Source organism: Denticeps clupeoides, chromosome 8, assembly GCF_900700375.1.
Source record: "Denticeps clupeoides chromosome 8, fDenClu1.1, whole genome shotgun sequence".
NCBI lineage: Eukaryota > Metazoa > Chordata > Actinopteri > Clupeiformes > Denticipitidae > Denticeps > Denticeps clupeoides.
This window is the reverse complement of record NC_041714.1, coordinates 4481361-4496398: the sequence shown is the minus strand read 5'-3', so window position 1 is coordinate 4496398 and position 15038 is coordinate 4481361. Positions and strand designations below refer to the sequence as shown.

The 15038-nt window shown below is 42.9% G+C and overlaps 2 protein-coding genes across 3 annotated transcripts; one reads left to right on the top strand and one right to left on the bottom strand.

Moving 5' to 3' along the window:
* Positions 1-781: 781 nt before the first annotated feature.
* nolc1 (nucleolar and coiled-body phosphoprotein 1) lies at positions 782-11774 on the bottom strand. Of its 2 annotated transcripts, none has more exons than XM_028988536.1 (14): positions 11644-11774; positions 10982-11037; positions 10756-10898; positions 9641-9753; positions 9406-9517; positions 8977-9104; positions 8749-8893; positions 8530-8655; positions 8354-8440; positions 6152-7018; positions 2659-3321; positions 2451-2572; positions 1898-1981; positions 782-1824 (listed from the first exon to the last, which is right to left on the bottom strand). In XM_028988536.1, exons 1-14 carry the CDS (start codon positions 11752-11754, stop codon positions 1666-1668), a joined length of 2916 nt encoding a protein of 971 aa, XP_028844369.1. In that variant the 5' UTR covers positions 11755-11774; the 3' UTR covers positions 782-1665. The 2 variants fall into 2 exon arrangements, with proteins under 2 accessions (XP_028844369.1, XP_028844370.1); XM_028988537.1 differs by having other exon boundaries at positions 1684-1824; positions 1898-1958.
* A 268-nt stretch (positions 11775-12042) lies between these two features.
* Positions 12043-13870, top strand: mrps6 (mitochondrial ribosomal protein S6). The gene is made up of 2 exons (XM_028988606.1): positions 12043-12464; positions 13611-13870. The coding sequence occupies exons 1-2, from the start codon at positions 12141-12143 to the stop codon at positions 13617-13619; spliced, it is 333 nt and encodes a 110-aa protein (XP_028844439.1). The 5' UTR covers positions 12043-12140; the 3' UTR covers positions 13620-13870.
* The last annotated feature ends 1168 nt before the right edge of the window (positions 13871-15038 follow it).

The window sequence follows — 15038 nt, the reverse complement described above, 5'->3', positions numbered from 1 at the left end:
CTGGTCAACAAACAACATCCCCCATGAGAGACCACACCCCCTAGCAAATAACACCCCCAAAAGTGCCCACGCCCCCCAGAAAGATCACAAATAGCCCAAAATTTTTTGCCAGTCAACAGACACCACCACTCAGCAAAAACCACGCCCCGTTTTCGCTCTTTGTCCTTTTCTTTAACCTTTTTATGGCTTTCCAAGCCAAAATCGAAGTTTGTTCACAAACTTCCCTTGTCTAGTTATATATTAATATTTTTCCCACAAGTCTTTTTTTTTTTTTTTCTACTAGTATTTGATTATTATTATTAGAGGTTGGTCACTTCACACCAGTGTGAAGTCAACAAAATATCTTCACCGAAGAGACTTTATGGGGTGACAAGACAAATCATGGTCATGTGACTATAGGGAAATATATAATGTAATACTGTTGACTAATAAAAACGAGACTAAATGGGTTTTGCAAAAAAAAAAAAAAAAAAACATACTAAAATGTCTCTTTCGTTGACCAAAACAAGACGTTATTTCCTTTCATCTAAGTGTTCTTACATGTATATAAAGGCTAGAAGCCGCATTCATTGTCTATAGTACTTGACAAATCTATATAAGATGCCTCTGTGTAGTTATTATTATTTTTTTAAATATAAAAAATTTAAGTAGTTCCAAAGACATACAGTACTTCTCACACATGCCATCAAGGAAAGAAAAATAGGGCCATCTGGTGGACATATATAAAAACTTGAAATTGATAATGAAATCTAAAATAAAGGAATACATTAATTTACATACGACCAATAATAGCATTTTTAATGGTCTTCAATTGAACACCGTTTGTCATTAGGATCAAACAAGTCAGTTTTTGAGAAGCTTTGCTATTTTAGCCTCTTTTAAGGAACTAAACAATAATGAAGTTAAGAAAAAGAATATCATATGGCAGGTTACACCCGTACAACACAGCCAAAATGACTTGAAGTTTAAAAATGTCCCTAAGATCTCTCAAGGGTTAAGACTTTATCCACTTCACATTTTATTACAGTCATAAGAAGGAAAGAACAAAACTGAGCACAACTTGTGTCAGTAAAACACTTCCATGTCAAAAAAACAGAAATAATGAGCCCCCCCTCACACACACTCTTTGAAATGGATCACGGTGGCCAACATCTGCCAGCACGAATCTGTAGTCTGTTGTACAGTATGGCTTGTAAATTTGAGGGGAGAACCTGAACCAGACATGTTGTCCTACCACAAGTATATGGTACAGTACAGTATAAAATGTGTGGATGCCTTGAATCAAAAAACTGAACTCTTATAGATGTATTCTAATGTCCCTCAAAATACAATATATAAAAAAGTAAATTCACCTACTTCACTAGGCTATGCAACTGTTAGCATTTACCAACGTCCACCAATTATTAGTTGTAATGGATTTAAAGGAAAAGACCCCAAAAGAGATCATGATAACAGATGAGAGCATTTAAAATGAGTCATTATTATATTTACATTTACAACTTGTGGCATTCTGGCACCATCTAGTGGCTGATTGTTGTGACTGCAGCAGGTTAATGACGGAGCCCAGCATTTTCATGCATTTCCGGAATAGACAGCACCCCTCCAAAAAGGGTGATGAGTACCAGGAGGTGGACAGGGAGGTAAAACCTTGTTGGCCAATGGTTCTTAGTCACTGTCAAACTTGATGGAATTAACTGTGGTGGAGATGTTCCCTCCTCGGTAGCTACCGCGCTTCTTCTTTGTCTTCTCATGCCGGAAGGATTTTCCCTTTGTGAATTTCAGCGCATTATTGGCCTTCTGTCCCCAGTCGCCGTTTGCTCCGAGCTTTATGAAAGCAAAGAAAACAAGTCATTATCTTTGCTTTCATCTGAACAATAAACACCAATCTTTGACCCACCTTAGCGTCAAAGGAGTTGTCTGCCAGTCGTGGATCCACCTCGATCTCCTCGTCTACTATTCTACGGAAAGGAGTATTGGCTGTCTTTAGACGAACAGAAGAAGAAACACAGTTCATCAACACATTCAACAACGAAAAAAAAAAGTTTCAATACAAAGCGGTCAAGAACGTGAAGTGAAAACACTGCAGTGTGAAACTCTGCTGCACAGCACACGGTGACACAATCAAATTAGTCCTCTGTATTTAACCATCAATTTTGGTGAGCAATGGGCAGCCATGACAGGCGCCCGGGGAGCAGTGTGTGGGGACGGTGCTTTGTTCAGTGGCACCTTGGCGGATTGGTATTCGAACCGGCAACCTTCTGATTACGGGGCCGCTTCCTTAACCGCTAGGCCAACTCTGCCCCACTGGGGCACTGACATGGAACCAAAAATTCCTAGTGTGGTTTTACTGACCCTCAAATTTAGACCTATACACGTGAGCAAAGAGCACGTTCAACATCTTCTCACCCACACACACACCTGCAGTCAGTCAACATATTCTGGAAATCTACCTTCTCTTTTCCCTTGGCCTTAGGGAAGGAGTGCGGTGCAGCCGTAGCGATTTTCTTGTTCTTTGGGGTTTTCTTCTTGGCTGCTTCCTCAGCCTCCTGCCTCTTTACTTTGCCATTTGTACCTAGAAATACCAATAAAAAAAAAATAAGTCCATTCACAGATCATTTAACATTATGCTCAGAAAAACACAGGGACTGTAACAGTTACCATTAGCCACAGGTGTGACTGGAGTCTTCGGAGATTTGTCCTCCTCCTCCTCCTCCGATGAAGAGCTGCTCTCTTCTTTAGCTTTGGGCGTAGGAGCAGGTGTAGATGTTTTTACAGCCTTGGTCTCTTCCTCCTCCTCAGAACTGCTCTCGCTGGAGGACGACTCAGCCGGCTTCTTTGGAGGGGCCTTCACCGCGGAGGCGGGCGTTTTGGGCGTGGCTGCAGTCCCATTGGATTGTGTCCGCTTAGCCGGCGTCTTTTTAGTGTCCTTTTCTGATTCAGAGCTGTCTGAAGAGTCCGAGCTGCTGCTGCTTTCTTCCTTTTTGCTTACGGTCTGTCTGGGGGCGGCGGCCGGCGCCGCTGCAGGTTTGGGCGGGGCCGGCGCCGCTGCAGGTTGCTCCTCGTCGCTGGAACTGTCCTCCTCGCTGCTGCTGGGCTCGGCGGGCTTCTGGGCCACCTTGGGAGCAGCGGCCTTTATAGGAGCTGCTTTAGGTGCCGGAGCTTCTTCCTCAGAGTCCGAGCTGCTGTCGCTGTCAGACCCGGAGCTCTCCTGAGCCGCCTTGGCAGCTGCTTTGGCAGCTGGAGCAGCTTTGACAGCTGGAGCCGCAGGTTTTTTAGTGGGGGCTGGTTTAGCGGGCGCCTCGTCCTCGGAGCTGTCAGAATCTGTAAGGGAGGAATTATTCTTCAACATTAACGCAAACTTGATTCAATTTCCGCTTCTAATTTAAGTGGTCTCAGGTATGGCGTCCGTTTAAGAACAGCTACACGAAGCCTTCAATAAGTGTGTTTTCCAAGACGAGTTAGAACAGCACAACTACAGCGTAGAAGAACGTCAACTGCTTTTATTTAGCACACTAAAATAAGATTTTAAAAAATTGACACACAGCAGGTTAAACTGGATTCCTTCATCAACGTCTTCAACACAGTGACTAATTGTCCCCAATCATGAAAATGAAATCCGTTTGCATTTAAAGCTACAGACACGGAACCGGCGCATCCTGGGGAAATCTCATTGTGGGACTGGAATTCCACCAAGGCGGATTTTCGGAAAGAGACTTCAGATACAGTATTAAGGGACCAATAACGAGCGAGTTGTGATGTAGGTGAAACAGATCTGATCATTTTCAGATCTAAATCCTAATTACAACGTTGCCTCCTTTCGGTTTATATTTACGGCATTTATCATACGCCCTTATCCAGAGTGACCCGTCCCCTCTCGTTCATTGTAGGGGTGTTAAAATGAACCGTATAATCGATGCATCGCGATGAAGTGCAGAACATAATCGATCGGATCATAATGACGTTGCTCTGTGATTCTCGTTAAAAAGTAGTGCCGGTAGCGACTGTGGCGGCCTGATCTACAGAGTACAGCGCCGCTCCGGGTCAGAGTTTCATGCTGAGCGCCGCGGCACCCGCCGGCCGTGATTTATTTTTACACGCGGCCAGAATCCAAGCGGCTGAGTTTTCTTTCTACTTCTGAAACATACACGTACCGGGAATGGAGGAAAAGCTGATCTTTCTCCGGGTGTCCAGAGATCTACAACGTGACATTTCTCAATCCGTACACAGCCTAAATAGTCCCATCAGGGTCACCTGACATTTACTTTCATTCAGTTGGATTAAAAATTTGGAATTCTGTAAAGAATACTGTTTAAGATGTCATAATAACGTCAGGGATGGATTTTTTTATTTTTACACTCAGTATGGCTGTGCACAGTTTATATTTAAATAAAAGGTTTTGACTAGGGCTGCAACTATCAAATATTTTTGGAATTGAGTATTCTGTCTTTTTTCAATACTTTTATTAGATCAAAGCTTAAAACCTTTGGGTTACTGGCTCCAGAACTAAGTCAACCTTTTAAATCAACGTTTCTGTGAAACATTCATGATGTACATGACAAAGTGTAGGTTAGCCTATTTCCCCTTAGTTTTATTTAATAAAAAAGGGGAAAAGGGGTGTACCCCCTGCTATAGCCCATCTGAGAATAACGAAAAAATAAAAAGTATAAAAGGTACAAAATATAAATAAACAATTCAAGTATTACTAATAATCCAACTTAAACAATATTGTGCAATGTTATGTGCAAAATAAAGAGAGAGAGAATTTGTCTTAGTGCATGTGTGTCAAGTCTGCGCCACTGTGATGTACAACAAATGCTATAAACTCGACCAAAAGTAAATCTATATGCTGATGAATGTAGATTAGTCCATCTGTTGCATTTATTATTACTACCTTATGTATTGGGAAGGCGTATTTTGAGATGTAACCTATCAGTGTGTGTGTGGCGTGCGGCGTGCGGGACGGATTAATTACATGAGTGAGATCTCATGCCGTGTCACTATCGACTCATAACACAAATAATGTACATTCTAAGAAGCGCTAATGTTAGTTAGCAATCATAAAAATAGATACCATTTATGGTAAGCCAGGGTTCATTTTACAGTGTATACACTGCACTACGTTGTCCACGCAGTGTAAAATGGTCCCACACGTCAGACATTTTATGCCTTTCACACACACCGGTATCTTCATTTTCCGCCAATAAATGGCGGCTACTTAAATCTTTGAACTGCGCTTCAGTTAAAACAGGCCGCGTAGAACAATGATTCCGGTGCTGCGCAGCTCTGCACTGCGTAGCTCCGCGGGGCGATACGATATAGATGGACTTTGGTGACGAATTAAACGAAGCCTCGAGGCAAAGAATTTTCCTCGAATATTTTTTGTAATCGAATCATTCGAGTTATTTGAATAATAATTTCAGCCCTAGTTTACTAATAAAAATAATGTTAATATTAGTTACATCAAACTGTTTACAATTACAAATCTAATTTAACCTTGACAAAGGCCATGAATGGAATCTTTGTATTGTTCTCTTTCAAAGTGATTGCCTGTAACCTTTTTCAAAAGAAAAGTTCTAATTTCTATTCGGAGTTAATAAAACACTGAAAAACTGACATTTACTTATTAACTGTTGATTTGTATTACAGTAGAACAATAATGTCAATTCAATTCTTTACCTTCTGTCACTGCAGTGAAATTAGACATTTTGTTTTAAAAGTTACTATTGGTTACAGGCCACCATCTTGGAAGAGAACAATAGAAACGTTTTTCTGCTCATAGTAGCAAATCAAAGTGTCCACACAGCCGTACGAGACATGAACTTGTGTTTGAAAACATCATGTGACCATGTAGAAAAATGTATGGCATGCATCGTGATGCATCGATATCGAGGCACTGATGATCGTAATCGCATCGTGAGACCAGTGAAGGTTCCCACCGTGCCCATTTATCCAGGCTTGGGACTGGCACCAAGAAACACCCAGTCATATGGCTGGGTTTCGAATCAATCAACCCAGAAAACAAGAATTCTCCCTCAAAATAAATCGGAAAATGTGGGTGTCTAGACTTTGGCTTTCTAGTCAACAAATGCAGGCAAATGCGGCACGCGATCTTCTCAACCACTTCAGAAGTACATGCAACCCAACAACTCACCTGAACTTGAAGAGTCTTTTTTAGCAGGAGTTGCTTTAGCTGCTGCTGGCTTGGATGGGGCTGCCTTAGCCACTGGCTTCTTTTCTTCTTCCTCATCTTCAGAGCTGGAGGAGGACGATGACTCTTTAGCAGCAGGCGTGGCTTTAGCAGGCGTGGCTTTAGCAGGCGTGGCTTTAGCAGGCGTGGCTTTAGCAGGCGTGGCTTTAGCAGGCGTGGCTTTAGCAGGCGTGGCTTTAGCAGGCGTGGCTTTAGCAGGCGTGGCTTTAGCAGGCGGAGAGACTTCCTCTTCCTCTGAGCTGGAGCTTGAGGAACTTGATTCTTCCTTAGCAGGCGTGGCTTTAGCAGGCATGGCTTTAGCAGGCGTGGCTTTAGCAGGCGTGGCTTTAGCAGGCGTGGCTTTAGCAGGCGGAGAGACTTCCTCTTCCTCTGAGCTGGAGCTTGAGGAACTTGATTCTTCCTTAGCAGGCGTGGCTTTAGCAGGCATGGCTTTAGCAGGCGTGGCTTTAGCAGGCGTGGCTTTAGCAGGCGTGGCTTTAGCAGGCGTGGCTTTAGCAGGCGTGGCTTTAGCAGGCGTGGCTTTAGCAGGTGGAGAGACTTCCTCTTCCTCTGAGCTGGAGCTTGAGGAACTTGATTCTTCCTTAGCAGGCGTGGTCTTAGCAGGCACAGCCTTTGCAGGAGCGACCTTAGCAGCAGAGGTCACTTTGGGAGCTGGCTTCTTTGACTCTTCTTCCTCTTCTGAGCTGGAAGAAGATGAGTCTTCAGCTGCTGGAGCTACTTTAGCAGGTGGAGTTTTAGGTGGAGCAGCCTTGGCTACAGCACCTTTAGCTGCTGGTTTTGGTGGTGGTTCTTCATCTTCGGAGCTGGAGTCTAAAATGGCAAGAAAAAAAAATTACTACAAAATATCTTCATCAATTAACCTTTTTGACGTGATGTAAATGCTGGTCATATAATGAAATATATCATTTAATATTGTTGACGAAAAAAATGAGACTAAATATGGTTTACAAAATAAAATCTAGTCAAACATATCTTCAAGACATTATTTCCTCTTGTTTAATCACGGTTTCTGCATCTCCCATGATATCACTTCCATATTCGTAAAATTAATTCTATTTTAGGATTCTTATGGTCAGCAGATGCTGACAGTGATCTTGGGACTTTTTTTTTTTTTTTTTTTTTAAACAATGAAGTGGAATGTGTGGTTGATAAATCTACTGCATGTACTGTGTCTGGAAGGGATGTAGAATATACTTAAGTCTAAGATAACAATAATATGATAAGATAGCCTTGTTTTAATTATGAAATGGGTTGGACTTACAGAAAATGTTTTTGGATCATTTGAACTAAAATACGACTAAAATTAGTCTGGATGTCACTACAGGATACAAAGGATTTCTAATAAGAAATTTAAGACTTTTAGACCTTTTAAGATCAAGAATTTTATTTATTTATTTATTTAAAACAAAACCTGGTACACACGTGTCATCTTAAGACAGACTTTTCTAATTGACATCAAGGCTCTAAGAAAATTTATTTTATTTTTGATTTGTGTTTGACACCCAAACGTTTATTCCCAGCTCTCTACCACATCCCATAAACAAAATTGCTCTGCATCAAGAAAAGTTCCAAAACTCTTATTCCTATATTGGAAGGTATGGCTGTGAAGATTATGTAAATTGACCATTTAAATTGATTATTTTCACCTCTGAGGGACCTAACAAGCGATCAGTGTTCTAACGATTCTATCGTTAGCAGATGCGCCACACACCTGCCCAGGTGACATTGTGGTTCCATGCAATGTTAAGATCCACTAAGACTAATAAAATCTAAACTGACAGCAAAGACTAGACTAAAACTAAAATTATGTCAGGCTGCCAAAAACAACTATACTCACTAGTTAGTTGGCAAAAAAAATAAAAAATAAAAAATCCACCCAAAGAAGATTTCAGCAGTGTGTGTTGTATGAGTCACTGGCATGATGAGAACACGCATCCATGTGGTTTAGTTTCTTTAAAAAAAATATTCATATTTTTTTTTTTTTATCCTTAAAAAGCTGAAAAAGACTTTTTAAAAAATTCTCAATTAAACAATGACCAAAACATTTTTGTTTGTGATGCAAATCTGAACCCTTTCAAATAAACCATCTGGACGTAAAAATTTCTCACTCTGTACATCCATTTGTATCAGCTTCCACTCACGTACCAGAACTATCTGAACTGGACTCATCCTTCTTGGCAGCAGGCTTCGGTGTTGGGGTCTTGTTTTGGGCTTTGGCTGGTGCTGCTTTAGCTGAAGTATTTAAAAAGGAAGGTTTAAACGCAAGCTGACAGTTTGTAATGTTTGTGTTTAAAAGCTGAAAATTAATTCCTAATTCATACCAGCAACAGTCTTCCTCTCTTCCTCCTCATCGCTGCTGTCCGAAGACGACTCCTGCACCTTACTGACGACTGGCGGGGTAGGAGTCTTCTTTACCGCAGGAGGGGGGGGAACGGCGCTATACTGCCCTAAAATATCATGCAAACCATCATCACCCCGATTCCCTAAATATACAAATTAAAGGAGATTAGAGTAACAGATGAGTGAACCTGATGCTGCACCTGCTTTTGGTTTCTTGCTAGGAGGGGCTCCTTCCTCATCTGAGGAGGAGTCCTCCTCACTGCTGGAGTCCGCTGGGGCCGAAGTCTTAGTAGCAGGGGCCACAGCTCTGGGAGTAGGAGCCTTCACTGCAGGTTTAGCTGGGGTCTGTCAAAAGAATGCATTACCCTACAATCAATCAAGTCCCTCAAGTACACTTATATCCATAAAGATGAACAAACTGCTGCTACCTTGGCAGGTTCCTCGTCCTCAGAGTCACTGGAGCTGTCTTCACTGCTGCTGCTCTCCTGTTTCTTCTGAACAGCAGCTTTAGGGACAGCCACAGGGGCTTTGGGGGCCGAAACTGCAGCCTTGGTTGCTGTAATTTACGCACAATAAGAGGTCAGCAATAGACCTGGGACATCATACCACCCCATGATGTTATTCAATAAAAACCCATTTTATTCTTAAAACAATATTCAGTTCAGCACCCAATAAATGGCTGGTGAGGAGGTGAATTATGGAATTTATAAAAGGGCAAATGTTACTGAAATTTAAAGGATTCTTTTTTGGCAAACTCTTCTATCTCTGTGTTCAAAATTGAAAGGTGTGTGTGTGTGTATATATATAAAATAATAATACAAAAAAAAAAAAAAAAAAAACCTCCAGGTTCCACTCACCTGCAGCCTGAGGTTTGGCTGGAGTTTCATCTTCAGAGTCGGACTCCTCACTGCTGGAGCTGGTGTCCTTTTTCCTCACCGGCACTGCTGCTGGTTTGGCCGCAACTGTTTTCTGTTGAAAAGGAAAAACGCTTCACAAGGTGCCGAGGTGCAGCTGAAGCCAACTATTCCAACCGGTGGGACGAAGATCCTAACAGGTTCACACTCAATTGGCTTCAAGGTTTGTTCTGCTCACCTTTACTGGGGCTTTAACCTGCTTCTCATCCTCAGAATCGCTTGAATCATCGCTGCTGCTGGACTCTGCTTTAGCTGCAGCGGGTTTCTTTACTGGAGCCAGGACCATGGGGACTTCAGACACACAAATTTCAAACACTGATATTTCACACTAAAACAGCTTGCTGGAGCTGGGTGATCAAGTTTCATCGCCATGTTTCTCCAAACACCTCAAAGAGGAGAGTATAACAAGTAGTGCCGAATCAAGGAAATTGGAACTATTTTTATTCATTTATTTTTGGTCATTGTGTCCGCACATGCAGCAAAGACGCCTGTTGCATTCTCATAATGACATAAATTTGCAGTTTTTTTCTGCTCAATGGAGAAAAATCAAAGCAGCCACAGTGTACTAGACCTTAAAAAATTATGCGACTAAGTAGAAAATTTGCGTGAAGCAATGCATTGATAATCATAATCGAATCGTGAGAGCAGTAAAGGTTCACTCCTCCATTATTAACACTACCATCTAAAACGGCAGATCCAATTCAGAATGCCACCATGAGCTGCGCGATCTGTAATGATCGATTTTTCCACCATCAGGTGGCAGACATATATACATCAGTAGGGCTGCACAATTATGAACAAAATGATCCTGATTGTTTTGATCACTTATTAAAATCACTATTATTCATAATCTTAGGTACACATTTTTATTGCACTATTTTAAACTAACAGCACGTGAACAACGCTTTCAGATTTTTCAACATTCTCTGGCTTAAGAGATGACCAAAGCCATATACAGGCATCAATACAGAAGCAGAGCCTTTCCTGTGGGGTGGGGGAGGAAGACAGATGCTCTGGTCTGTAACATGTAGAATGCATTGATTCTTCGTTCGCTCATAATTACATCTGTACGTGGCACAAAAGTGAAGCATTTCCGCTTGTACCTTTAGATAAGCATGACCCCGTCCCATAAGTGTTGAACCCCATCCCAATGGTTGGTTATATAAATGTAAATATAGCAAACAACCATTTTAAATTTAATCGTGGCAACCAAAACCGTGATTGTAGTTAAAATTTGATTAACAGTGCAGCCCTACATCACAGCCAGCTCCACCTTGTCTGAAGACGGAATACCTGCAGCAGTGGTTCTGGCAGGGGTCGAGTCCTCCTCATCACTACTGGAGTCTTCGCTACTCGAGCTCCCGGCATCCTTCTTAGCCTTTTTTGCAGAGGGACCATTGCACGGCAGTGCCTTGCGTTTCTTCGCCTCCGGAGATCTAAGAAACACGCGCAAGTTAAAGCAGAATCAAGGGCACGACAAATAAAAGATACGCGCTCGGTAGTTCACATCGGTACTTACTTCACCCAGAAGCTGAAGATATCAAGAAGACTTGAATCATTCTGGTTTTGAGGTTTCTGTAAAAAGAGATGATTACTCTGTTACTTTTGCAGACCACTACTGATCAGAAAATCCTGCTTCTATTGGGGTTTCCTGGGTAAACTGTACACCTATCCCAGATAAAACACCTCCATGCCTGTCATTACACCCAATATACAAAATCAACCCATCAACTTAGCTTCGAATGTAGTTTCCAGGTTAGTTCATTGTAATAATTTCGTGTACCGCCTTTTTTATTCAACTACTATATAAATACAAATTCCTATTGGGCTGTAAACGTGTTAATTGGGCACCAATAAAGATGTATGATACCCCATTCCGTAAAAATGTAAGGATGAAAACCTTTAAAAACCCAAAGAGAATTGTGAAGGGCGCGCGGGAGAGTTATAAAAAAAAAAAGCATCCGAAAGACGTGCGGCGGGAAAAGTTCAGAACTTCCCGACAGCCAACCAGTCGCAACAGCCCGAGCAAGTCGGGGGTCACACGTGGAGCGAAGACAGACGAGTTGGAAGCGACGCCGGGCAGCCACGCGTGTTCGTGTCAGTCCGCGTCCGTGTAATCCGCGGGTAAAACCGTGCGACAAGAACTCCGGCCGGTCACGTGGCCGCGGTGGCCATATTTACCACTTTCGCCTGCTTTAAAAACTCCTTGGCTGCCTTGCTGAACTTGTTTTCGAGTAGAAACGTGTACACGTGCTGGTAAAGATCGCTGGGGACCGAGCTCTGCTCCGCCATCTTCGCTCAACTCGTGTGGAAGGAAGGAAGGAGGGAGGGCGGCACGACGCCACGTGACCACGTGCTCGCGGCTCTCCTGGCGCTTAATAAATACGTCATCGGACGAATTAAATGAAATAAAACAACAAAGTGCGGGTTAAAATTATGCAATTTTGTGACGAGTGTGATGGTACTTATGTTTAATGATACTTAACAGAATCACGGCATTCATTTCTATTCGCCCGAGGACATGACGCAAGTTGCTATTCAAAAGCAGTCGTTGCGTCATCATCCTGCTGCCGCGTCCTTTTACGTCACAAAACTGTCATGGCCGCTTCCAAGTACCGCTAAAACTTGTTGGCGTGACATTTTGCTTCCACCGAAGACACGCACGTCAGCGGCCGGCCATGCCCCGGTACGAACTGGCCCTGATCGTAAAGGCCATGCAGAGGCCGGAGACCGCCGCCGTCCTCCGGCGCACCGTGGAGACCCTGATGGAGCGGGGCGCCGTGGTCAGGGCCCTAGAGAACCTCGGCGAGAGGACGCTGCCCTACAAGATGTCCAAGCACAACCTGCGGCACACGCGCGGCGGATACTTCCTCGTCGATTTCCACGCCTCGCCCGGCGCCGTCAGCGGCCTCCTGGACCACCTGGAGCGCGACGTGGACGTGCTGCGGCCCACCGTGTTGAAGAGAGAGCAGCCCCCGCGGGACCATCCGCACCGCTGCCAGGTGCGTAACCCCGCGCCCTGGATACTCTACACTGCATCTACCTGCTTTCTATTGATCTGTGTTGAAATGAGCGTCTGCTGGTTGTATAATAAAGTCTTCTGTCCATATTGGGTCCCCCCTGGGTTCAACATTAGGACCACTGTTCCATATACACATTTGTTGAATTTGTATTTGGTGTTGCCACTACTGAGTTGGCAGCAGAGACGTAAAATCTTGTCAATTTGGGGACGCAGTTAAAAAGGCTGAAAAGAGGAAGTGTGGGGTTTAAATGAAGGGATGACTTACTACCATTGTGTCCCTGAGCAAGACACTTAACCCTGAGTGTCTCCAGGGTGACTGTCCCTGTCACTACTGACTGTAAGTCGCTCTGGATTAGGGCGTCTGGTAAATGCTGTAAATATAAATGTATTGAAAGATTGAATCTTGAATATTGCATCCAGCCCCGGCATCTCCATGGTGACTTTGGGGCAGTGGTGGCCTTGCGTGGCCTCAGAAGGTTGCCAGTTCGAATCCACCAAGGTGCCACTGAGCAAAGCACCGTCCCAACTGCTCCCCGGGTGCCTGTCACTGTACCACAATCACAATCACTTCACTTTCACCTCATCTGGAAAAAAGAGGCTCAGCAAAGTAGGCTTAAGGGGTAGCATGATCCGGGTATAACCAGATTTCTACCCTCTTCGTTGCTGTTTCCTTAAATTCTGGTTTCAAAATTGAGAACACACGGCCATAGATGGAACCTAGCAGAGAGAAACACGTGTAGTTAGAGTGCGGATTGCAGAACTCTAGTAGTAGCCTGGTGAGTGTTGGTAAAACACTACTGATTGTAAGTCGCTCTGGATAAGTGATGGCCGAAAGCATTTACCAGACGCCCTTATCCAGAGAGACAATCAGTAGTTACAGGGACAGTCTTTCCCCCCACCCCGGAGAAACTTAGGGTTAAGTGTCTTGCTCAGGGACACAATGGTAGTAAGCAGGATTTGGACCTGGGTCTTCTGGTTCACAGGCGAGTGTGTTACCCACTAGGCTACTACCACCCACTACCATCCTCTTGTGATTTTAATGTTTTTATATTAATCTGTGATGTGCAGTGCAGTAAACAGTTTGAAGTCTTTTGCAAACCACAAACTCTTTTGTTTCTCTTTTCAGGACACTTGATCATGAAGTTCCCTTGCCTGGATGTTTCATCTGTTCTTTTTTTTTTCTTTGCTGACAACATGTGACTAATAAACTGTCATTTTGTATCTCTGATGTAAATCATAAACTGCAGTCTTGAATATGATATGAATAACCAACGGTCATCCACAATTAATCACTTGAGGTTGTGTTCTGTCTTGTCTATTAAAGGCATTACTGAAACATTTTTTTTTGTTAGGGTGCAAAAAAAAATCAATATAAAGATTGCTTAAGTAAAGTGCATGTTTATTAAATCTTTAACAGTTAAAAAGAAACACCAGGCAAAAATATCACTTCCCCGCTCATCAAAGTTAAAGTAGAGAAATAAACCATTAATTAAATATTTTATCATTATTTTAGAATCTGTAGAATTCCCCAGGCAGAACGAGACAGTGATTGTCACGTCCGACACACCACAGTCCCCAGTGCACACAGTCAAACGTGTCCTCTGCTTTTAACCCATCCTCAGAGGAAGCAGTGGGCAGCCATGAAAGCAGCGTGTGATGCCTCGAAGGTATATACGCATGAAGAGGTGGACAGAGTTTCAAGGACATTCACAACGCAGTCATGTCAAAGTGAGCCCCTCTGTATTCAAACAAGAGAGACAACAGTGCAGTAAACACTGAACAGGACAGGCCGCCCAACATATGCAACAACACAACAAATACTGGCCATAACTGTACAATAAGTGGGGAAATAATTAATATGCTGCTATGTCCAGCAGACGTTAAGTGGTGACGCAATCAAATGACCATATTAAAAGAAGACGCTGTTGTCCACAGATTAGGACCGGCTGTATTCGGAAGATAATGGTTGACATCTGGGCCAGTGGGTGGTCTAGCGGGTAAGGAAGCGGATCCTTGTTTCAAAATCACTTCACTTTCTTTTCACGGTTTTACAGTCAGATGTAGGTCAAAAACAGGCAGTCCACTGACACGTTCTACGCAGTATTTAACTAACTGTACTGTAGGCCTAAATGGTCAATCTTCCACCAAACACTAATCAGAACTGATCACATTTATCAGACGTGAGAACTGATACAGCCTGAAGCAATTATCAGAAGGTGACGATTTACTATCTTTGTTTAGCTGAGTAAACGTACGTTTAATTTAACTCAACGTAGGTTTCTTTTTATTTTTTACCTATGAAAATAAAACTTGATGCATGGCTACAAAATGGTTTTTTATATTGATTTTTGCAGACTTTTTGATATATGAATGCAATTTGTCCATAAAATTATTTCTAAGATTTGTTAGGATGTCAAACGTGTGGCTGTGCAGTAAATCTTCCTTTTTTTGGTAAATATAGATCCAGTCCCTGGTTTCACTTCAAGTTTCGGCCTTTTTGCTAGTTTGAACCAGTTTATAAAACTTGTGTCATTGTCCCAGGACTTTTGCACTT